At 42.8% G+C, this 24,994-nt stretch overlaps 1 protein-coding gene across 3 annotated transcripts in view; it reads left to right on the top strand.

The window, feature by feature from the left end:
• Positions 1-24,994, top strand: part of LOC145417504 (WD repeat-containing protein 37-like) — a 390,073-nt gene that overhangs the window by 307,435 nt on the left and 57,644 nt on the right. For all 3 annotated transcript variants that reach the window (XM_080286217.1, XM_080286214.1, XM_080286212.1), the window contains exon 8: positions 4,259-4,328. In XM_080286217.1, the coding sequence (XP_080142343.1) occupies positions 4,259-4,328 (70 nt within the window). The remainder of the gene's footprint in view (positions 1-4,258; positions 4,329-24,994) is intronic.

Here is a 24,994-nt window from a genome sequence, read left to right as displayed (position 1 = left end):
CATCTAGTGTCCCACCTTAACTACCACATGTTTCCTTTTGGCCCTATTTAGGTTATCCAGTAAAAGTCTCTGGGAACCAGATTTGGGCCGGTATATCAGTTCTTTGTTTCTGATCCTGTGCCTGGTAGCTAAATATTCCTCTCTGTTACCACCTCATTTCCATTCCTGAAAGTCTTCTTTTCTCCTTAACTGTGGCTTCTACACCTTCATCCCACCACCATGTTACCTTATGTCTTGGAGGATCTCTTGTCCAGCTACACACTGAATCAGTAACTCTCAAGTGATTGTTCGTGAGAGCTCTGTCCTGCTCATTGACACTTATTTCTACAACATCCTGTTCAGCCACCAAACTACTCATTCATGCTAAGGAAAGCATCCCTTTCTTCTTGGTTTTTCAATGTCCATATTTTCCTCCTGGGTGGATAGGTCCTGCTTTATCAACATTATGTCACGTATCAGTAACTTATGATGCTGTACACCTTTATAGCTCCATACAAATTTCAACAATTTTAACATCCTTCACCAACTTCATATCGGCCCTTCAGATCAGGAAATAATCGATCAGGCACCTATTACTCCCAGACTCGTATGTAATCAGCCTATTCTCTCTTTTCCTAAAATGTATGTTGCACACAGTCAGATTCATTGCCTCCCCAAATTCAAGTATCCTTTCACCTTATGCATTCCTTGCACCATACTTGACCTCTTCCTTACAACAAATCCTTCTGCTTTCGCAGTTAATCATTTCTCACTGTTGGGCTCCTCCAATCACAACCTTATCACCTTAACCTGTCCTATCACTCCAGTAAGGCCTGTGGACCCTCCCAAGAAGCAGCGGTTGTGGCACTTTGGAGCCGCTGATTTGGGGATTCTCGGGTAGTAGTTCTTTGATTTTCCCTGGAGTGATTATTGCCTCCATGGCCATGAGCCATCTGGGTGTTCCTTGCGCATTATGGAGTTTATTCTCACGGGCATGGAAGCATACGTTCCTTTCTCATATCATCTGACTAATTAAAGAAAAAAAAAAATTGTTTAATCACACTTGTTCTAATGCTGTCCACAACAAGAAGGCCTACAAAAGGTACCGGAGCCAGTCCGTCTCTGAACCTCATCTCTTATTTTTCTTCCCGGAGCTGTGCTAAGTCTGTTCTTCGCTCTGCAAAAAATAATTTCATTCATATTAAACTGCTCTCTGGTGCCTGCCCTTTCCTCTCCTCCCTTCCTTCTTTCCATCCCTCCTCTTCTGTCTTTCTTTCCTTCATTCTTTCCTCTCCTTTCTGTCTACAGGTGACTTTACATTCCCTCTTCTGTCTTTCTTTCCTTCATTCTTTCCTCTTCCTTCTGCCTGTGGGTGGCTCTACACTGATTGACAAGTCAAATGGTTTCCTTTTCACCAGGAAACCATTTACTGCGGTGGGTGGTAACCATATAACCAAATTTTGTCGCCAGGTGATTAGTGGGTAATTCACGTGCTCCAGTCGGATAGAGTCTGCGAAGGATTATATCCAAGGGGTGGCAGGGGTTTATTGCTCATGTAATGCCACTCAGGGATGAGTGAGGTTGGTCACTCATCTTAAATGTCAGGACCAGCTTGCCTAGCCCTGGGCTTCTACACTCTTCATGGAGCAATACAGGATTAGATGATGGATGGATGGAGGGACTAAATGCTCTGCACTCTCCAACTCAGATTCTTCCCTCTCCATCTGGCACTTTGCCAAAAACCTTTCCAGCAACTTTGCCTCATCATCCTTCTTCTTTTCTGCTTTGATGGCTCTGTAGCTATTTCTTCTACTGATAAAGCAGAACTCTTTGCTCATACTTTCATATCCAATTCCACATTAAACAATTCTAGTGCTTTTCCTCCATCACTTCTCCTCTCTGACTTCTTCATGGCTGACATTAAACTTTCTTCAGTTATTGTATTTTCTGCCATAACTGGCCTTAATACTAACAAGGCATATAGACCTGATGGGGTCCCTCCTGTGTCCTCAAGAACTGTGCTTCTGTGCTTATGCACTGCCTAGGCAAACTCTTTTGCCTTTGTCTCTTAATGTACCTTTCCTTCTTGCTAGAAGTTTGCTCTCATTCAGCCTGTCCCAAAGAAGGGTGATCAATCCCATCCCTCTGACTATCGCCCAATTGCTTTAATATCCTGTATTTCAAAAGATTTTAAGTATGTTTTTAACAAAAAATTTTGAAGCACCTTTCTTTTCAAAAGCTTCTTTGTGATTGTCAGTATGGATTTTGCGTGGGACACTCCTCTGGTGATCTTTTCACCTACCTTTCAGACTCCTTGTTGTCCTTTTTCTGGAATTTGGTGAAAGCTTTGCCGTTTCACTTGATATCATAGCATTAATCTTTAATTTCCAGACTGCCCTCTTATGGTTTCTACCCTCTATCTATGCCTTCATCTCTGGCTTCCTTTTTGGTCGTTTTATAACAGCTGTTGTAGACGGCCACCTTTCTCTTCCTAGAGCTCTCAGTAGTGGTGTTCCACAGGGTTCTATCTTATCACCAACTCTCTTCCTTCTGTTCATCCATGACCTTCTAAGCTGTACATCTAACCCTATCCATTCATATGCTGATGACCCCACCCTTCACCTTTCCATTCAGTTCCCGCAACATCCATCTCGACAGTTACTTCAACAAACAAGGGATGAGGCTATGGCATATCTAATATCTGACTTGGCTCATATCTCTGATTGGAGTAAAAGTAATCTTGTTGTTTCTAATGCATCAAAAACACATTTCTTACATCTTTCAGCCTGACCAAATTTTCTGCAGGAGTAACCTCTAATTATTAACAGTATCCAGCTCAGTCCTGCATCATCTTTAAATATACTCGGGGTTTCATTCTGTACAGATTTATCTTGGAAAGATCATATTACCTTTATTGTAAAATCTGCTTCCAAGAGATTGGGTATGCTTAGCTGACTCTGTTCCTTCTTTACTCCAGCACAACTGTTGACTTTTCTGCATGGATTTTATTCATCTCTATGTAGAGTACAACTGTCATGTGTGGGGAGGCTCCCTACATACAGCTCTTCTCAACAAAGTGGAGTCCAAGGCTTTTTGCCTCATTAACTCCCCTCCTGATACTGGCTCCCTTCAACCTATATCTCTTTGCCATGCTCTTGCATCTTTATCTCTTTTCAATTGTTACTGCTCCTCTGAACTGTCTCCTTGCATCCCTCCACCACAGTGGCAGGCACATAGCACCCATCTAGCAACAGACTTCTCTTTTCTGTCCAACTCTCTAATGCAAGAGTTAACTGTTACTCCCAGTCCTTCATCAATGCAACAGTTCAACTCTGGAACTGTCTCCCTCTGTCTGTGTGTCGTACTTCCTATGATCTCCAGTCTTTCAAACGTAGTGTGTCCTGGCATCTCGAAATGAATGGATCTTGAATTTGGCTCTCTTTTATTTTGCTTTTGTTTTTTTGTGGAAAGAACAATTTGCAGGCTCCTGGCCTTTGGTTCTGTGTTCCTTGCATTAAAAAAAAAAAGAAAGAAAGGAAGAAAGTAACTGTCTGGTGCATAACTTTAACTCATTCAGGCATAGAATAAGCTTAAATGTGGCTGTTGGAGGAAGAGAGTTTGATCATTCTTTCAGATTTATTAGCACACCACTGTTGCAAAGTACAACATGTTCGTGCCTTTTTTATCAGATGTTTGCAGTTGAATAAGTGTTGTGGTGGGTGGTGGCAACCATCATCCACCCACTTGATGTAGTGCCACCTACTTTGTCCATCACCATCATTTTTTTTTCTGTGTCTGCCCTCCTCCCTTCCTGTTTCCATCATCCTTTCACTTGATGTAGTGCTGCCTACTTTTTCCTTCACCTTTATCATTCTTTTTCTGTGTCTGCTCTCCTCTCTTCCTGTTTCTCCCATCTTTTCTCTCACACTTTATTGCTCTTCTTTCCTTTTCAGGTGACTTTACATTGAGTGAAATGCCTAATGGTTTCTTGTAAATCAGGAAACCATTTACAGTGCTGGGTAGCAACCATATATCCAACCTGCACATGTTCCCTATGTATCAGCAAGTGAGTTGGCGGAGGGTTGGTACCCATCCACATAAAACCACTTACGAATGGCCACCCCTAATGGGATTATGGTGTCTGGATGTAGATAGACTGATAAATAGAATAAGTTTTGATAAAGTAAAATTATGCTTCTCCATTATGTTATAATTGATTTGCTTAATCATTGAAAAAGTAAATGCAGTGTTGTATTACAAAGCTGCTTTATCATTTCAGGAGTGTAACATCAGTATGCTTCACAAGAGAAGACAAAGTTGTCTCAGGTTCTGATGATCGCAGTGTTAAGGTTGGTATTTTATGGATTTATAGAAGCCCCTGAGCAATACACTTTCTGACCTTGCATTTTCATTACCATGAAAGTAACGTCAGTTATTATAAAATGGTTATCATAAACTATTTTCTTGCCATTTCCTCTTTTTATTCAGAAACTCACAAAATACTCCTATGTCAGTGTCATTACATATTACCTGTGTGTGCTGTAATGACACTTATGAACCACTTTTTCTTTATATCACAACTTTTTATTTACATCAGCACTTCTAAACAGTACAGTATTTACAAAGAGGAATATTTTATAGTATTTACAAAGAATTTTCTATGGTATTTACAAAGGGGAGCATTGTATAGGTCATCATTTCCAACCTTAGAGTGGACTGATGCAAGATCCAGAAACTAGGATAGAGTAAGTATAAAAGTGAGTAAACCATCAGGACCATACCCAGGGAAGTGTGCCATGTAGTAATTCACACATCATTGAAGCCCCTGGAATCTGGCTGTACTGCACAAGCCTAACTATGTGTACTTTTTTTTTTTTTTTTTTTTTTTTTTTTTTTAAATGCATGCACTTAGTTGTTCCATTGACTATCAGATTAAAAAAGGGTACCAAACTCTGTTGAGCGGTTCCTTCAAACATACTTCATCCAGCAATCTTGGTGGCCTGTCAGTTCCCATGTCTGGGTAACTTCCATACCTAACTTTCAGTCACTAAGGCTGCATCCACGCCAGATGCTTGCTGACATAGGCAGTTGCAGGTGGGAGTTCTGCACCCACACCCACCTACGTTCAGTGGGACCATTTATGTGGGTTACACCAATGCAAAACTCCTGCCTGCACCAGCAGGCATTGTGTGTGGATGCAGCCCCAGAGAAACAGATCAAGGTTTTCAGTGACCAAGGAATGTGAGATACAGACTTACAAGTCTCAAATAACATCCCACTACCCACCATCTGACGTCAAACCATGACATATTTTGGTGTCACTGGTGTCAGCCAAGGATCCTTGTAGTAGAAACCAGGTGATAAATTATTATAAGAGGATGGCTGTGAGGTTGTAGAGCCACCATTGGCCGAAAAGCCCTAGATCAACTATGTCCTAGTCTTATGGGTTGGACCAACCCAAGGGAGTCTTGTTCATCTTGGAATGCTTTTGGATATTTCTGCTGGTAGAGGGAGGAAGAGAAAATGAGGTTACTGGGCAATGCTCCATGTATGGGTATAGTATTAAATGTACCTGAACAAGAGGAAAGAGCTCTCAGGTATCATTGAGGCAGGAGAGGAGCACTCACTTTTCAGAACTTTGTTGCTGGAGAGTGGCAGAAGCTCTGTAACAATCTCTGCATGAATGAGCCTTAGGCAGTCTAGATATCTCTCAAAGCTGGTCCTCATCATAGTGTAGTACCCCTGGGGATAGTTTTTTTTTTTTTTTTTTTTTCAAGAATACTCCCCCAGTATCCCTGCTTGTCGTACAAGGTATCTGAAAGGGTTGGCGGAGGGTTAGTGCCCCTCCCCGGAAAGCAACTAACTAAAAAGACGAACAAAAACCCACGGACAAGGACTGACCAAAAGATGACGACCAAGGACCGGACAAAGGACATGGTAATAGCAACATGGAATGTAAAAGGTGCGAATGATGAGGTGAAAGAGAGAGAGATTGTCCAGGTGCTTGAGGGTGCGAAAGTTGATGTATGTGGAGTACCTGAAACTAAATGGAGAGATGAGAGAATGGGAGTATGGATGGGGTATATGTGCAGGAGTAGGAGAGAATGAGAGGGTAAAAGGAGTGTGTATAGTTTTGAGTAAAAGATGCAAGAAGAACATAAGAGAGTATGGATCAGTTGGATCAAGGATTGTGTGGGTAAGATTGAAAGTTGGAATACAAATGTGGACGATTGTGTGCGTTTATGCGCCAATGCAAGATCGTGCAGGCAGAGTGAGAGAAGAGTTCTGGACAAATGTGGAAGTGTGCATGGAAAAGTTTGGAAGGAATGAGAAAGTTTTTTTGATCGGTGATATGAATGGTAAAGTAGGGAATGTGAAGATGGATGGAATAGTTGGTGAATGGGGTGTGCCTGCTGAGATAGATGAGAATGGCAGTGCGTTAGTGGACATTTGTGCTGGGAGGGGGTTGGTGATAGCCAATACCCTCTTCAGGTACAAAATGATCCACAGGTATACATGACGAGTAATGAGAAGGGTGGGTGGTGAACTGAATGAAAGGAAGGCAATGATTGATTATGTGTGTGTGAATGAAAGGATGTGAAGATGTGTAATGGATGCAGGAGCTTATAGAGGTTGGGGGAGTGGACTTTTCTGACCATTACTTGGTGGTGGCCAGAATCAAGATCCAAATAAGATGGAGAAATAGAAGAAGGGAAGGACGGGAAGAAGGAGTAGTTGCAAGGAGAGTGGAAAGGTTACAAGAGGATGAGAAAAAGGCAGAATATAAGAGAGAAGTGGAGGAACGATTGGTTGAATGTGAATTGGAGCAGAGGGGGATGTAGAAGGTGTGTGCAGGATATTCACAGAAGAAATATGTGCAGCATGTGATGTGGTGTGAGGGATGAAGAGAAGACGGAGGGGGGTGCAAGGAACAGCATGGTGGAATGAAGAGGTGAGACAGGCTGTGGCACAAAAGAAGAAAGCATACAAAGAATGGATGAGAAATAGGGGCATGGAAGAAGTTGAGAGGCGGCAGAGAGAGTTATGTGTAGAAAGGAAGAGAGAGGTGAAAAGATTAGTAAGAGAGAGTAAGAAGAGAGTGGATGAGGAATTTGAGTGTAAAGTGGAGGGATTGTAGGAAAATGTTCTGGAAAGAGGTGAAGAGAGTAAGACAGGGTGGAAGTGAAGTTAGCAGGGGAGTGAAAGATTAAAATGGTAGATTACTAGTGGAGAAGGGAGAAAAAGTGGGCAGATGGAGAGAACACTTTAAGGAATTGTTGAACATAGAGGATGGAAGTATTGCGAGTATAAGTGGTTGGGGAATGGCTGGGAGAAGAAGGGAGGTGAGAAGACAGGAAGAAATCAGTAGGATAGAAGTTGTGGAAGCAATGAAGAAAGTTAAATTGGGGAAAGCCCCAGGAATTGATGGAGTGTGTGGTGAAATGCTGAAGCAGGGGGGAGAGATAGTAGTAGAATGGATGTGGAAGATGTGCAGATTGGCCTGGGAGGAAGGTAGAGTCCAGGAGTATTGGTAGTCAGGTATAATTATTTCCTTGTACAATGGAAAAGGGGAAAAAGAAGTGTGTGGTAATCATAGGGGCATTTGTCTTCTTAGTATAATAGGAAAAGTGTATGGTAGGATACTTATTGACAGAGTTAGAGAAAGAAAGAGGAATTAGTTGTAGAAGGACAGGGAGGCTTTAGTAAGGGAAGAGGTAGTGTAGATCAGATATTCATTCATAGATCTTTAGTGGAAAAGTTTCTAGAGAAGGGAAAGAAGTTGTATGCGGCTTTCATTTACTTGGAGAAAGCATATGACAGGGTGAATAGACAAGGATTGTGGAAAGTATTAAAAATATATGGAGTAGATGGGAAGTTATTGAATGCTGTGAAGAGTATGTATGATGGTGCTAAGGCTGCAGTGCGTGTGGATGGTGAACTGAGTGAATTTTTCTCTTTGAAGGTTGGGTTGAAACAGGGATGTGTCATGTCTCCATGGTTGTTCAGTCTGTACATGGATGGGGTAATAAAAGAGATACAAGTAGGATACTGGATGTTGGAGTGGCCCTTGTGAGAGAGGGTAGTGTTTGGAAACTCCCTGTACTGTTGTTTGCAGATAATACTGTCTTGCTGAGTGAAGATGAAGGGGAGCTGCGAGGTTTGGTGGATGAGTTTGGGAGAGTGTGTAAGGATCGGAATCTGAAGGTGAATGTAGGGAAGAGTAAAGTGATGGACTTTGAGAGAGGTGAAGTCAGTGAATGTACAGCGAGGTTGGATGGTGAGGAATTGGAAAATGTGAGTACGTGTAAGAACTTGGGTAGTGTGATGAGTAAGGTTGGATGTTTGGAGGGTGAAGTGCTTGAAAGGGTACAGCAGGGAAGAAAGGTTGCTGGTTCCTTGAAAGCAGTGATAAGAAACAGGGGAGTGAGCTTGGAAGTGAAAAAATTACTGCATGACAGTATTTTGATACCAACTCTAACATATGGAAGTGAAGCTTGGACATTGTTGGAAGGACACAAGTCAAGAGTGAGGGCAGTGGAAATGAGTTATTTAAGAGGAGCCTGTGGAGTCACATTGAGAGATAAGTTGACAAATGAGGATATAAAGGAGCATTGTGGTGTGGATGTGGATGTGACAGGAAACGTTAGGAGGAATACACTGAGGTGGTTTGGCCACATGGAGAGGATGGAGGGTGAAGGACTGACGAAGAGAGTGTATGTGAGTGAGGTGGAGGGGGGGAGAGGGAGGGGGAGGCTGAGGATGAGATGGAAGGATGGGATGGAGAGGTATATGAGAGAGGGGGGTGTGAGTTGGTAGCAGGGCAGTGAAATGGCGGGGGACAGGGCGACAAGGAGACGGTTTGTTTGTGGCCACCCTGAACGGGATTGAGACGTCTGGCAATAGATAGATAGATAGATATAACACAGAAACTGGTGGTCACAGGCCTCAGATGACATGCTACAACATGTCCTGTGACATCTAACTGTAGTGGGTGATGACATCACAGAGCACTGATCGACAGTTTGGAGAGGCTCAGTCATGACTGATTGACATCCTCTTGGACAGCTCCCCAGGAGCCAGAGAGGCCTCAAGTACCAGAGTCGTACCTGAGCAGTGGAGTATTGGGTCTTAAGCCTGGCTTTTTAAAAATTCCTTACAGAGAGATTTATATCTGCTATGATACCACCCCAAAAACATTCGCTTTCTAAGGCAGTGCCAAAAGAGTCACTTAATGGACATGACGCTGGGGAGACAAGAATGACAGTGTGCAGGACACAGGGACGTCCAGAAGGAAGAATTCTGCATCCGAGCCAGAGCGAGTCAGTATCCTGAATGGACCGACTATTGGATAGCTGTCTGTTCTCCCCAGTCCTGAAAGAAACACACACAAAATCCATCAGGACAAACTACAGTATATGTAAAGAGTACAAGCAAAAACATTTGTTGTTGCCCAGCTATGGTCCATCAGATCAAACATACTCTTCGACTGCAGGTGAGCAACTGCTCCGATGGGGATGTCTTAGTGGTTCCCTACATCGCTGATGTTGTGTCTGCATCTTAGTATGCCATGTGTTGTGCAGTGCACCATTGTGTGTTATTATGTTGTGTGGGCCTGTTCTACAAACTGGGTATGTGTCATCTGTGATTTTACCCAACCCAAATCTAAGCTGGTGGTTGAGGATGGCTGGGTGATGTCCTGCTGTAAACCTAAGTAGGTGAACTTGATCATCTTTATTTAACCCTTTCACATCGAGTGGACCTTTTATCTATTATATTTGTGCACCAGTACTTGAGGCCCAATAAAGGTTCATGTATCAGGAAGTGGCAGTACTGAGGTGCTGCCATCACAGAAGCACTATTTTATTGTCTCTTATTGATTGAAAAGCAGCGGGTTTGAATGTGTTCGTTTCGTTTCATTTTTAAAGGCTCCAACATGCTTGCATGTGTTGGCCTTGGTCACCTAATGGCGGCTCTCCACGCTGCACGATCCATTGCAGCCTCCCTGTTCAGTCCCTTAACCCTAAGGTCACACTTAATGACCTCGTCCCATGTCATTCTCGGTCTACCCCTCATAACCCCACCCCCAGTATTAACACTTCTCACCTTCGTCGCCCAATTATCATCCCCCATCCTGTCCACATGTCCAAACCACCTCAATCTACCTCTCCTCATCACAACACCAATACACTCCAGTCCCATCCTGCCTCTCAACTCTTCCATCGTAAACCCAGCCCCTCCAGGCCTTGGACGCAGGGACACACTGCACATCCACCTAATCATTGTCATTTCTGTACGTCTGAGCCGGCGAGTATCTTCCTCCTTCACTGTCCAGGTCTCACTGCCATACAGCATTACACTCCTAACACATGCTGCATACAAAGACCCCTTAGCACGTAGGGAGAGCCCTCTCAATGTCAGGAGAGGCAAGAGCTCCCTGAACTTCTTCCAATCACTTCTCACCCTAGCCACAGAGCTAGCTCCAGCCCCACCTCCAGCACACAACATGTCTCCCAAATAACAAAACTCTTCCACACACTCAAGAGATTCAGCAGCAAGTTCAATCCTTTCACGTCTGACAATCTCCACCTGCTCACCCCGGCACGCCGTACACATAAAATCAGCATTATCTCGCAGTCTACCTCTGATACCACTACATCTCTTATGCACCCATTTATCACACACACCGCACAAGATGGAATTACTTCCCACGCCCTTGTGGCAAACTGCACATGGCCACTCTCCCTTGTCTTTGACAGTACCGCCACCAACCCTAGATATCATCGTTTCATTTCGTTTTTAAAAGCTCCAACATGCTTGCATGTGTCGGCCTTGGTCACCACATCACTTTTGTTTTATCTGCATTTTCCCATAAACACTTTTGCCCCATACCATCTCTCCACTTCCTAAACCTTTCCTGTGCCTCCCTTTCGTTCTCTGCAATCAACACCAAATCATCAGCATACAACAACTCCCACGGGAGTCCGTTTCTAAAGTCACGTGAAAGGGCTTCAGGTACCATGATAAACAACATGGGACTCAAGACTGACCCCTGATGCACACCAACATTCACGGAAAACTCATCACTCAAATCTCCATTCACTCTCACCTGGGTGTGAGCACCCACATACATGGCCATAACCACCCTAACCAGCCACTCCTCCAAGCCAAGCTTTCTCATTGCCCACTTCACCACCTCTCTAGGGACTCTGTCAAAGGCCTTTTCCAGATCAACAAAAACAAAATAAAGATCCCTTCTCCTACCAATATATTTTTCCTGAAGCTGTCGAACAATGAATATGGCATCAGTGGTACCCCTACCTGGCATAAACCCAAACTGCATCTCATCAATATTCACTCTTTCTCTAATCATACCTTCTAAAACTCTCTTATTACCTTCATTATCTGATGTAAAAGCTTTATACCTCTATAATTTCCTCTTTCCAGGGCATCATCCTTCCCTTTATACACATTTACAATTACACTCTTCAGCCAATCATCTGGGACACCACACTCATAAATAATCCTATTTATCAGGTCAGTGACTAAACTCACCCCTATATCGCCTGAGGCCTTCAACATTTCGGCAGTCAACCCAGACACACCTGCTGCCTTCCACACCCTCATCCGGCCTATTGCCTCACTCACAGTAGCAGTATCAATCAAAGGCCGAGGGCCAGACACTGGATCTGCTGGCTCCAAACCTTCCCTGTCCCAGTCAAACTCCTCATTCAACAACCGGTTATAATGCTATCTCCATGCATCTTTAATATCCTTACTGTTCACCACTACCCTTCCTTCATCATTCTTCACACACTGCTCACCTATAATTTCCCGATTATCCCTCTTCACCTGACCTGCCACCCTAAATGTATTTTTCCTTTCCCCATGTTTTAGGTTATCAAGTAATTGTCTCTGTGACTCAGACTTTGCCCTGTATACCTCTCTTCTAGCCCTATGCTTGGCAGCCAAATATTCCTCTTTGCTACCACCCTTCTTCCATTCCCGGAGAAGCCTTCTTTTCTCCTTAACTCCAGCTTCTACACCCTCATCCCACCACCAAGTTACTTTATGTCTTGGTGGTCCTCTTGTCCAACTGCATGTTACATCAGTAACTCTCAAGAAATTGTTCTTGAGGGCTCTTTACTGTTCATTAACGCTTCTGTCTATAGGTTCCTGTTCAGCCACCACTCTCCTCAACTCGCTATAGAAGGCATCCCTTACTACTTGGTTTTTCAGCTTCCATATTTTCCTCCTAGGTACATAAGTCCTCTTTTTCATCACTTGTTCTTTAAGCACCATATCACAAATCAATAGTTTGTGCTGCTGCACACACTCCTCACTTCCTATAACTTTAACATCCCTCACTAACCTCCTATCGGCCCTCCTAACCAGAAAATAATCTATCTGACTGCTATTTCCCCCAGACTCATACTTAATTAACCTACTGTCTCTTTTCCTAAAATATGTGTTGCACATATTGTCACAAAACTCTAGAAAGTCATATAATCTGAGGAACTTTTATTTGTTTCGTTTGGAACAAAACTATTATTTTGTTTTATACAGAATTTTTTCAGGTTTGTGTACATGTAAAAACTTTTGTTTTGCTTACGTTGTGTAAAAGTGCAAACTGAAAAAAAAAAAAAGAGAAAAGGACAGCTTTGAGTTTATCATTTACCAAATGGCATACGTATGGCAGTGGAGGAGCTCCAACATCACAGATTCTGACAGCTCAGAAAACATGTAATTATTATTTTGTTGGGGTTTATTGTTCACATAATGCCACTTGGGGATGAATGAGGTTGGTCACTTTCATCTTAGATGTCAGGACCATCATGTCTAGCCCAAGGCTCCTACGCTTCTCGTGGGGCAACAGAGGATTAGATGATGATTATTATTATTTTTTTTTTTACATTGTGTTAGATATCTTTTTATTAACAAAATTTAGGTCTGTTTTTTTGTGTGGAATATTTTATCAGAATAACTCTATATCTCCCAAAACCCCCCTGTTGGATATACAGGAAAAAAAAAAAACAGCCTTGAGGTGGAAGGGTTAAGGACACCTATTAGTGGATGTCAGGAGGAGGGGGCTTCTAGTGTAATGTTGTGGCTGAGGTGTTGTATTATCCAGCATGTGAAATGATGACAGTAAACTCTCACTTATCCATTGTCACAATATTTGGCTCAATGCAATATCCGGTGCTTTTTGCTCGGCTCTATGAAAACCGTATATGGCGGAAATTTGCATTATCCGGCGCTGAAATGGGAAGCAGTCTGCAGTACTATGCATTTTTTCCAAGTAATGTGTATCATCTGGCTCAGACTTGGGACCCAATTGGCCCGCAGGTAAACCCCAAAGTAAAACAACACATGCCAGCCAATCACAGTGCATTGCGAACTGACCACCCGACGTACCAAGTCAACCATTGTCCTTCCTTCTCCCCATCTTAAGCATTGCTTTAGTGATGTGAAATGTACTCTAGTTCTACGCGATGGCTGTTTGTGGCTTTTGTGGTGTTGCCAGCACTAGATGAATATGATAATGATTACATTATGTAATGTATTACTGCACCACATAGTATGTACTTTCACCAGCACAAATTTCTGTTCAGGGGTGCCCCTTCCTACCTTTGCTTACCTAGCGAAGAGGGGAGGGGGAAACGAAATGAGCTCCACTCGCCTCTAGCCCAGCTCCCAACTCTCCTCCATATCGCTGCCCAACCCCCCCTCATCCATCATTCTTAACTGGCAGTTACATCTCAAGCTGGCCTCATTCTTTACCTCTTGGTCACACTACTATTACGCAGACATAGAACACTAGGATATGTAAAAGTTATATAACTGTCAACATGCTACAGCCCCTGTGTAGAGTACAACTCTCATGTGTGGGGAGGCTCCCCAAATACAGCTCTTCTCAATAGGGTGGAGTCAAAGGCTTTTCATCTCATTAACTCTCCTTCTCTTACTGGCTCCCTTCAACCTCTGTCTCTTCGCTTCACTGTTGCATCTTTATCTCTTTTCTACGGCTACTTCAGTGGTCACTACTCCTTTGAATTGTCTGCTTGCATCCCTCCACCTCTAAGACGGGCGTGTAGCACCCGTCTAGCATCAAACTCTCATCCCTTTTCTAACTCTCTAATGCAGGAATTAACTGTGACTCCCGATCCTTCATTTATGTTACAGGTCATCTCTAGAACTGTCCCCCTCTGTCTGTATTTCCTACTTCCTATGATCTTCAGTCCTTCAAACGCAGTGTGTCCGGGCATCTCGAACTGAACAGATCCTGAATTTGGTTCCCTTTTTTTTTGGGGGGGGGGGAATGGTAGTGGGCTCTTAGCCTTTGGTTCCTTCTTGCATTAAAAAAAAAAAGAGAAAAAGAAATTACTCTAATGCATTATAATGTTGAAACTAAAACAATATGGTAAACAATGACCACTCCAGGCCTCATGCATTTGGCTCACTGTATATTGTGTACACACACACACACACACACACACACACACACACACACACACACACACACACACACACACAGGTCGAACATGTATCTCTGAGTTCTGCTCTGAGGATACTGTACCTAAATTGTATCTATTTATGGGTCAAGCTCTTATCAGGCTAATTTAGATGATGATGCAACATAGTAAAACAAGAAATAACAAAGAAGTATAGCCTGACGTAAGTAAACGTCCATATTAATGACAAGGAATGTGATGAATTTCATTACGTCAGCTGGACAACATCAAGGCTAGTAGACAACAGTGATGCGGAAACTGTAAGTAGAGATCCTTTGTTTCAGATTGCTTCATATTTTGGAAAGATGCCTTTAGAAGGTGTTAAGAAAAGAGACATAGGTAAAGAACAGGATGATGACTTCTACCCAGACCTGGTTGAAAAGAAAACACGATATATTAGTTGAAAAAGTGAACAGACTAGAAAGATCTTTTCAAATGGAAATTGAAGAAATCAAGAATAAGCTATGCAGACAGAAAGAAAAAAATGAGAAATTAATAAAGGAAACAGAAGGAAAAAAAATGAGGAATGATAAAGGAAATAAACAGAAAAGCCACAACAATAGATGAACCGTCAGCTGAGGTAAATTCACTGAGAACAAAGGTTAGTGAAATGGGATGTACGGTTGTTAACCATGAGAGAATTATGGATGATTTCAGAAATGATATGGAGAAAATCAGGCAAGCAAGCAGTCTGATAGACCAGTGTAGTAACATTGAAGAGAAAATAACACAGGTAAATGAAATAGTGAGAAATTACCAAGATGAGATACAAACTACATATTGTATACTGAAATGGTGAAAGTAAAGAATTATTTAGATACAAGGGTAGAAGAAAAAATGGTAAAAAAGGAAGTGAAAGAAATTAAAAAGAATAACCCAAAACTAGTCAGGGAAGCTGTAGGGATTAACTAATCCATAGTAATCAATGGCATAGGTGAAGAAGAAATAAAAAACAATCTCAAAGGACAAAAAGGAGATGGAAAATATAATTAATGTACTGCAGCAAGTACCAGGGGATATCTGAGAAAGATATAGAAGAACATAAAAGGCTAGGGAAATATGAGAAAAGTAAATTAAGGCCCCTGAAAGTCACATTCCACAGTGCAAACACTGTAGATGAAGTACTAAAAAATGCCAACAAACTCATGGAAAAAGAGGAATTAAAGAAAGTGTGGATAAAAAGATTCCTAACTCAAGGGGAATTGGGTGCACTAAAGGAGAAGAGAGAGGAAGTAAAAACAAAAAATGATGAAAAATCAGAGGAAAAGTAAAAATTTTTTACAAAGTAATTGGATTGCAGGTGGGAAAGTGGTACATAACCAGAAGGGAATAAAAAAAAGGAAGGTAATAGACTCAAACTATAGCAAGTCTGTAAACAAGATCATTAAGTTGATGTACTCAAATGTAGATGGAATGGTATCTAAATTATTAGAGATAAAAGATTATACCAAAGAAAAGGAACCACATGTAGTAGTAGTAGTAGTTGTTCCCTAGGCAGTCTGGCCGAACAGCCCCGAGTCCCTTAGGAAGGCCATGGCCGAGACCGGGCTTTCCCACAGAGCTCTCAAAGAGTGTATGTTGTGTTGTTGGCATAGTTGATTGTGTGCAATGCAGTTTTCCATAATGTGCTTAATAGTATGGGGTGCTGTGTTGCATCCTGAACAGGCATCAGCGACGGAGTCATCCAGCCTCTTGTGGTAGCTTAAGAGGGCTGGATGGTGCCCACATCTCAGCCTGGCCAGGTGGACCCTGTCCTCATGAGGGAGATAGGATTCAGAAGGGTGGATGTCAGGAGACCGTGCATGCAGCTGTGTATAAGTGACTGAATGGAGTGGCGAGTGATCTGAGTGTGGATATGCTTCTGGAAGCTGGTCTGAGGTGGCCAAGGGGGGAGAGATGACAGTATTTGTGTATGGTATCGTGTGCTGGGTGTTGTTTTGATGTTCCTTGGTGTGGGTGGATGTGCTGCCATGTAATATATTGGATGTTGTGGGTTAGTGGAGGCTGCAGCAAGAAACTGGGTGCCTCTCATGTCTAGGTGATCCTTGATTTTGAGGACTGGTTTCTTGATGTAGGTGGTCTGTGGGTGTAGTAGCTGTGCAGCCTGTGATTATTTTTAGGGCCTTGTTCTGTATGGTCTGTAGAGTGTTGTAGTGTGTTTTGGTGAGGTTAGGAGCCCAGGCAGGGCTTGCATAATTCATCACTGAATGTATGTATTATTTGTATACTGTGGTGGTGATTTCTTTGTTGTGTCCGAATGTTGTATGGGCAAGTGACCTCAAAGCATTGAGTCTTGGTATTATTTTATTTTTAATGTTTGTGATGTGTTGTTTAAATGACATTGATATATTGTATGTTACACCAAGGATTTTGTGCGTGTGTGTGGTAGGGGAGTGTTGTTTATGGTGAGGTGTGGGATGTGACTGTGTTCTGCTGTTCAGTTTGTGAGAAGGGTCACTGTAGATTTGGCTGGGGCTATTTTGAACCTGTTTGTGGTGAACCATTTGTGTAGTGTCTTGAGGTAAGGTTGAATGATGTGTGCAGCTGTGTTTGCGTGTTGGTGCGTACATGTAAGTGTTATATCTTCTGCATGGGAAGCTATGTGAATCTGTGGTGTGTGGGGTGTGGATATGTCGTGCATGTATAGGTTAAAGAGTGTAGGGGACAAAACAGATCCTTGGGGGACGCTGCTTGTGAAGTTTCTGATGTTTGAAGTCTGACTGGCAAATGTTACGAGTGCACATCTGCCTGCTAAGTAGTTTGCCAGCCATCTTTTTGTGTTGTTGTGCATGTTTCTGTTGAGTATTTTTTTGTGAGGTTGTGCAGGGGATGGCATCAAAAGCTTTGCTAATGTCTAGTGTGATTAGGAGTGTTCTGTGTAGTGGCCTAGCTGAATTCATGCCATTGTAAATTCTCTGTGTAAGGTCTATAAGAAGGGTGTTTGTGGAGTGTAGCGGCCTAAAGCCATGTTGTGACTGGGCAAGGGGAATGTGAGGTGTGACTAGTTGTTGTACCAGTTCAGTGACTTTAGAGGGGGTGCAGAGGAGTGTGATGGGGCAGTGTGAGGAGGGTAATGTCATTGTTGGGTTTGGGGATGGTGATGATAATGCCATGCTTCCAGATGTTGGGTATTACGTTGTGTGAGTAACTGTAGTTTGATATGTTGGTGAGTGCTTGTATCCCTTGTGGTCCAAGGTGTTTAAGGTGAATGTTGCTTATGTTGTCTGGTCCACAGGCAGATGAGTGCTTGAGGATGTTAATGATGTGCTTCGTCTGGTTGTAAGTGAAAGGTGCGTAGTCTGGGTCTATGGGGGACTGTCTCTTAGGTCGGATGATACGTCGGTCTTTGGATGGTGGTTTAGATGGCTGACTTGAGAAAAGTGATTGATGAGAGTGTTTGCTTGTTGTTTGTTTGAGGGTATGGTATCTGTTGTTGTGATGGCAGCGTGTGATTGTGTGGTGTTGCTGTTGGAGAGTGTGATGCTGTTTAGTGTTTTGTAGAGTTTGCTGATGTTTGTTTTGTGGTCAAGTGTTTGGAGGTAATTTTTCCAGTTTAGTGTTTGCTGTTCTGATATTTCATTGTTTATTTGAGTGTTGGGTTCTTGTATTTGTTGTACGGTGTCTTCTGTATGGGGTGTTGGGGAGTGTCGCAGTGTGTCCCGTTATCTGATGAGGCCTTGAATTTCTGGTGTGAAGTTAGGGTTGTGTCTCTTTCTGTTGCTTCTAGGGATGTGTCTTTTGTCTGCATTTTGTATAATTGTATTGAAAGTGTGCACAGCGGTGTAGTAGTAGTAGTTGTTCCCTAGGCAGTCTGGCCGAACAGCCCCGAGTCCCTTAGGAAGGCCATGGCCGAGACCGGTCTTTCCCACAGAGCTCTCAAAGAGTGTATGTTGTGTTGTTGGCGTAGGTGATTGTGTGTAATGCAGTCTTCCATAATGTGCATTAAGTATGGGGTGCTGTGTTGCATCCTGGACAGGCATCAGCGACGGAATCATCCAGCCTCTTGTGGTAGCTTAAAAGGGCTGGATGGTGCCCACATCTCAGCCTGGCCAGGTAGACCCTGTCCTCACGAGGAAGATAGGATTCAGAAGGGTGGATGTCAGGAGGCCGTGCATGCAGCTGTGTGTTGTCTTTAAGTGACTGAATGGAGCGGCGAGTGATCTGAGTGTGGATATGCTTCTGGAAGCTGGTTTGAGGTGGACGAGGGTGGAGAGATGACAGTACTGTATTTGTGTATGGTATCGTGTGCTGGGTGTTGTTTTGATGTTCCCTGGTGTGGATGGATGTGCTGCCATGTACTGTAGTGGATGTTGTAGGTTTGTGGAGGCTGGAGCAAGAAGGGTGCCTCTCATGTCTAGGTGATCCTTGACTTTGAGAACTTTGGTTTCTTGATGTAGGTGGTCTGTGGGTGTGGTAGCTGTGCAGCCTGTGATTATTTTTAGGGCCTTGTTCTGTATGGTCTGTAGAGTGTTGTAGTGTGTTTTGGTGAGGTTAGAAGCCCAGGGAGGGCTTGCATAATTCATCACTGAACATATGTATTGTTTGTATACTGTGGTGGTGGTTTCTTTGTTGTGTCCGGATGTTGTATGGGCAAGTGACCTCAAGGCATTGAATCTTGGTGTTATTTTACTTTTAATATTTGTGATGTGTTGTTTAAATGACATTGATGTATTGCATGTTACACCAAGGATTTTGGGTGTGTGTGTGTGTGTGGTAGGGGAGTGTTGTTTATGATGAGGTGTGGGATGTGACTGTGTTCTGCTGTTCAGTTTGTGAGAAGGGTCACTGTAGATTTGGCTGGGGCTATTTTGAACCTGTTTGTGGTGAACTATTCGTGTAATGTGTTGAGGTAGGGTTGAATGATGTGTGCAGCTGTGTTTGCGTTTTGGTGCGTACATGTAAGTGTTATATCATCTGCATAGGAAGCTATGTGTATCTGTGGTGTGTGGGGTGTGGGTATGTCGTGCATGTATAGGTTAAAGAGTGTAGGGGACAAAACAGATCCTTGGGGGACGACGTTTGTGAAGTTTCTGATGTTGGAAGACTGACCGGCAAATGTTACGTGTGCAGATCTGCCTGCTAAGTAGTTTGCCAGCCATCTTTTTGTGTTATTGTGCATGTTTGTGTTGAGTACTTTGTTTGTGAGGTTGTGGCGGGGGATGGCATCAAAAGCTTTGCTAATGTCTAGTGTAATTAGGATTGTTTTGTGTGGTGGCCTAGCTGAATTCATGCCATCGAAAACTCTCTATGTAAGGTCTGTAAGAAGGGTGTTTGTGGAGTGTAGTGGCCTAAAGCCATGTTGTGACTGGGCAAGGGGAATGTGAGGTGTGACTAGTTGTAGTATCATTCATTCAGTGACTTTAGAGGGGGTGCAAAGGAGTGTGATGGGGCGGTGTTGATGTTTGTGATGGGGCGGTGTTGATGTTTGTGATGGATGTACTGTTTAGTGTTTCAAAATGTTGTTCTGTTTCAGTTGCAAAGGCCTCCCAGTTGGCTCTCTTATAATTAGTGTATGTGTGTTTGTGGCCAGCTGTGGTGCTTCTGGTTTTGGTAGTGATGATGATTGGGAGGTTATCAGAACCTAGGGTTTTGACCAATATCCTTGATGTAGTGGGGGCGAGGTTTGGGGAGCATCTAGAGATGATGGGAGGAAGAGGGCTTGGTGTGGGATATGGGTATGTTGGTCTAGATTGTTCAGTATGAAAAGATGATCTGTCTGGGATTGTAGTACCATCCCTCTGTCTGTGTCATGGTTGTTGACATGCCAGGCCGACTACTTGGCGTTGAAATCACCACCCAGGATGATGTTGGGTATGTTAGTGATGTGGTGTATCTGTGGGGAGTAATTGTGTGGTACCGTGGGGGACGATTGGGGGGGAATGTATGTGTTAGTGATTGTTATGTGTGATTTGTTGCCCGTGAGTATTTTAACTGATTGTATTTCTGTTGTGGTGTCATGTGGGGGGAAAAGCGACTTTGTGTGTGCACTGGTATCTGCAAAGTTGATGGATTTGTGTACCAGGGTGATGAGCCCACCACCACCGCTGTCTGCCCGGTCTTGTTGAATGGTGGTGAAGTTATGAAATGTCGGTGTTTTCTGTGCACTGTGTAGTTTTGTTTCTTGTAAGATGGCAGTGTGTATGTTCTGTTGTTTGATGAATTGTGTGAGATCTTGTTTTTTGGTGTTTATGCCATCTATATTTAACTGAAGGATGTTTATGTTGTGTGTGTGATGTGTGTTGGCTGTTGCAGAGCGGGGGGGGGGGGAGGTGGTGTGGGTAGAGGGGAAGGGGTAGGAGGAGGTTGTGATGGAAGTAAGGGTTGAGGTGGATTAGGATGGGTTGGAATGGGAGGAGTTGGGGGACTGGATGGTGTGGGAAGGATCGGTGGGTTTGGCCATGGAGGTGTGAAGGAAGTAGGAGTAGGATTGTTAGGGGGGGTTGGTGGGTGAGGGAAAGGAGCACAAGGAGCAGGTCCAGGTGTTTGTATAATGTTTTCTGGATGCAAGTATTGTGCAGGTGTAATGGGTCCAGTTCTTGCAGGAATTGCTCTGAACTGAACCTTTTGTGTTTCGGCTCAAAGTGATAGGTTTTGATCATGTTGGACATGTGTATTTGTTGGTGGGTCCTGGATTGCTGTCAATGTTCCCAGCTAGAAGAAGTTGTCGAGAACCACATGTTATTTGCCCAGCTGAAACAAAATTAACCCCAAGGATATCAAACGATACCCTAAACTTAGAGGAATACAGTATATATATGGAGAAGAGATTGAAACTTAAAAAAAGGAGGAATTATAATTACAAGTCAAAGAAATAGAACTAGATATACCCTTACAAGTAGAACTGATTGCAGTAGAGATTACTACATCTGAAGGGAAATTAATTGTGGCAAAATTATACATACCACCCAAAATAAACAGTTGGGAAAGAGGCAGATATAAAGACCTGGCAGAGAGTACAAGTCAGAGTTTAAGAGCATTACTTCATAGAATGGAAGAGAAATCTGAGAGAATTATATTAACTGGAGATTTCAAAACAAGTATAAATTGGAATATTCTGGATGTAAGAAGCCATGAAAGCTGTTGGAACCCAAAGCTCCTGGACCTTGTGCATGAGTATTTCCAAACACAGCATGTAAAGGAAAACACCAGAATAAGAGGACTTATGATCCATCAGTACTAGATCTTATATTTACTAGGCAAGAAAATGATATCGACAGTATATCACCCTCCATTCGGCAAAAGCGACCATGTAGTATTAAATTGCAACTTCAGGATTGCATATGACACAGTTAACAGTAATGGGAGTTACAAAAAGAGCCTAAACTACAAAAACGGAAACTACCATGACCTAATGAAGTACTTCTTAGAAATAGATCGGGAAAAGGGGCTTAGAAGACAAGATTTAAATGTCTATCTATCTGTCTATTGACAGATGCCATAATCCCATAAGGGGTGGCCGTTAGCCTTTGAGTTAGTTGTTTTACGGGGAGGGGCACTAAAACCCTCTGCCAACCCACTTGCTGACACGTAGGGAACATGTATGGGTTGGTTATATGGTTACCACCCAGCATTGTAAATGATTTCCTGGCTTACGGGAAACCATTAGGCTTGTCACTTAATGTAAAGCTACCTGAAATGGAAAGGAATGATGGAAGAAATAGGAAGAGAAGAGAGCAGACTCAGAAAAAGAGTGATAATGATGGTGGCAGAAGTAAGCAGCACAACATCAAGTGAGTGGATGATGGTGAGAAATAGGAAGAGAGGAAACACAAAAAAAGAGTGATAAAGGTGAAGGAAGAAGTAGGCAGCACTACATCAAGTGAGTGGATGATTTTTATGAAATACGAGTCCAAAATTACATGCTACAGCACAAAGAAGCGGAAAAGAAAATAAAGAAATGGTTTAATAAAGAACGTAAAAAATCAGAAGCAAAAAGAGACTTGTGGAATAGATACAGAAGACACAATAGTGAGAGGGCATATAACAACTATAAACAGGCAAGAAACGATTATACAAGGATAAGGAGAGAAGCCAAAAGACACTTTGAAGAAGACATTATAAAGTAATGATCAACCTAAGCTGTTTTTACAACCACATCCGAAGCAAAACCAAAGTTAAAGATAAAATACAGTCCATTATTGACGAGGGGATCATCTGTACACCAGAGAAAGATATTTGTGAAGCACTACACAAAAATTCCCAATTCGTTTTTACAGAAGCAAATAATTTTGAGAAAGATGATATGGAACAAGCATTCCCACACATATTACCAGATATACAATTATCAGAAATAGAAATACAGGAGGAGTTAAGTAAATCAGACAAAGGAAAAGGAAATGGTCCTGACAGAGTTTCATGTTGGGTGCTACATGAATGTGCAAAAGAGTTAAATAGACCAATATATTAATATTCGAGAAATCCTTGGGTCAGGGTAAACTACCTGATACAGTACCCTCGCATCCAACATGCGTTAGTCCAGCACAATTCGGGTCCAGCACGGAGAGCAATTAATTAGTATTATTTAATACGATTTAATTACTGCAACACGAATGTGTTAGCATAACACACACAGAGCTCCGAGAAGTGGGCGAAATCCGCAGAGTTCACTCTAGCACGATCACCCCCGGTCCAACACGGTCATACTGAACATTCCCATGATGATGATAGCCAATGAAAAACTTCTGATAAAGTAGCCTTTCCCGCCCGCTATCGTGACGTGATCGTGATGCCGCCCAATTAAAAACACTTCTGGTGTCACGTGATGTTTTGTTTACATTTCTCCCGTCACAGAGCCACCCAGTCGCATAATTGCATTGGAAGGTGCTTTTTTCTTGTTGCATTTTCTGCCCTTGTTACTGCATTTTACCCTGCTCACGATGCCTAGGAAGCCTTCTGAGAACCCCAAGAAGCGTCGACACCTCCCTCAGGCCACCAAGCTAGAAAGCATCGAGAGGAAGAAGAAAGGGGAGAGGAAAATTGACATTGCCAAGGCCTACGACATGAATGAAGCCAACGTGATCATAATAAAAAACTTAAGATCCTGGCAGCCGAAGGCTATCACACGGCACTTCATACCAGGTTTGCCGAGGATACGATGGTAAATCAGAACGGTAACGTGGTAAAATTGCCCGACGATACCACGGGCATTTGGAATTCATCTGGATGGATTCCTGCCGAGCATACGACGGGGAAAACAGTGTGACCAAAACCCAGGCGACTCGACAGAGAATGTATCGTACTACAGCATTGACCATTTAGCCTGACACTGAATACACATTAATATTTTAGAATAAATATCAATCGTTTTGAAACCCTCCTCATCGGCGTGCATACCAGTTTATAAACAAAGTTGCTTCTCCTTATTCTCTACCGAGTCAGCGACAGCGATCACTTTCCACAGTCACGAGACAGGGCTCTGGCAACAGTGTGAGAAGCATGCACTTTGCCGAGGATTACAGGTCTAGGACAGGCAGAAGCAGGACCTTCCATGGCTGTGGACGAAGATAGTGATTCTGAGTGTGATTTCGAAGGATTTATGAGGGAGGTTTGATTTCAAAGGATTTATGAGGGAGGTTGAGGAGGAGCAACAGCCATTACCTGCTAGTGACGCCAGCAGCCATCCTCCAGGGACCCAGTAGGACTACCTACAGCCTTGGGTACCACCTTTCATTCCCAGCAAGCCCACCAACACTATCCTAAAAGGTTAGTTATCATTCATAGCACAGTACCATTTATTAAAATTACAATAATACCAATATATGTATAGGTATATGGTAGGTATTTAGGGTGACTTTTCCGAGGGTTGCTGACATAATTCATTTTTCCCCATAAGCTCTGTTGTTAGTCCAACATGTTTTTGGTCCAACACGTGACCCATGCATGACAATATTACCGTGCTGGACGTGAGGGTACTGTACTTGAAAGAAAGCAAACGTTGTTCCCCAGTTCAAGAGAGGAAATAGACAAAATCCACTCAACTGTTGACCAGTATCACGAACCAGTGTTGTTAGTAAGATGTTAGAAAACCTGATAAGAAAAGTTTGGGTAAACCATCTAGAAGAACACAGTATGATAACAGAAAGACAGTTTGGTTTTAGAAAGGGAATGTCATGTGTTACCAACTTATTAAGCTACAGTAGTATGATAGAGTTCCAGAAACATTACAGAAAAGAGGAGGATGGGTGGACAGTGTCTGTCTAGATTTCTAGAAAGCAGAGTACTGCACCAAAGACTTTTATGGAAACTGTACCATCAAAGAGGAATCCAAGGCAACCTGTACTGTTGGATGCAAGATTTTCTCAGAAAAAGGGAAATGAGAACAATACTAAATTACTGATCATGGAGGGAAGTGACTAGCAGAATTCCACAGGGCTCATTGGTGCCACCATTTATGTTTTTAGTGTATGTAAATGACATAGAGAGTAATATTGGAGATGAAAGCTATCTAAATGTGATTGCTGATGATGCAAAAATATAAAGGAGAATTGCTAACACAGACTCTTGTA

Source organism: Coenobita brevimanus, chromosome 14 (assembly GCF_032717465.1).
Source record: "Coenobita brevimanus isolate Jiangsu-jjx chromosome 14, ASM3271746v2, whole genome shotgun sequence".
Classification (NCBI taxonomy): domain Eukaryota; kingdom Metazoa; phylum Arthropoda; class Malacostraca; order Decapoda; family Coenobitidae; genus Coenobita; species Coenobita brevimanus.
The sequence above is the reverse complement of the archived record's forward strand: the minus strand, read 5'-3'. Positions and strand labels throughout refer to the sequence as shown.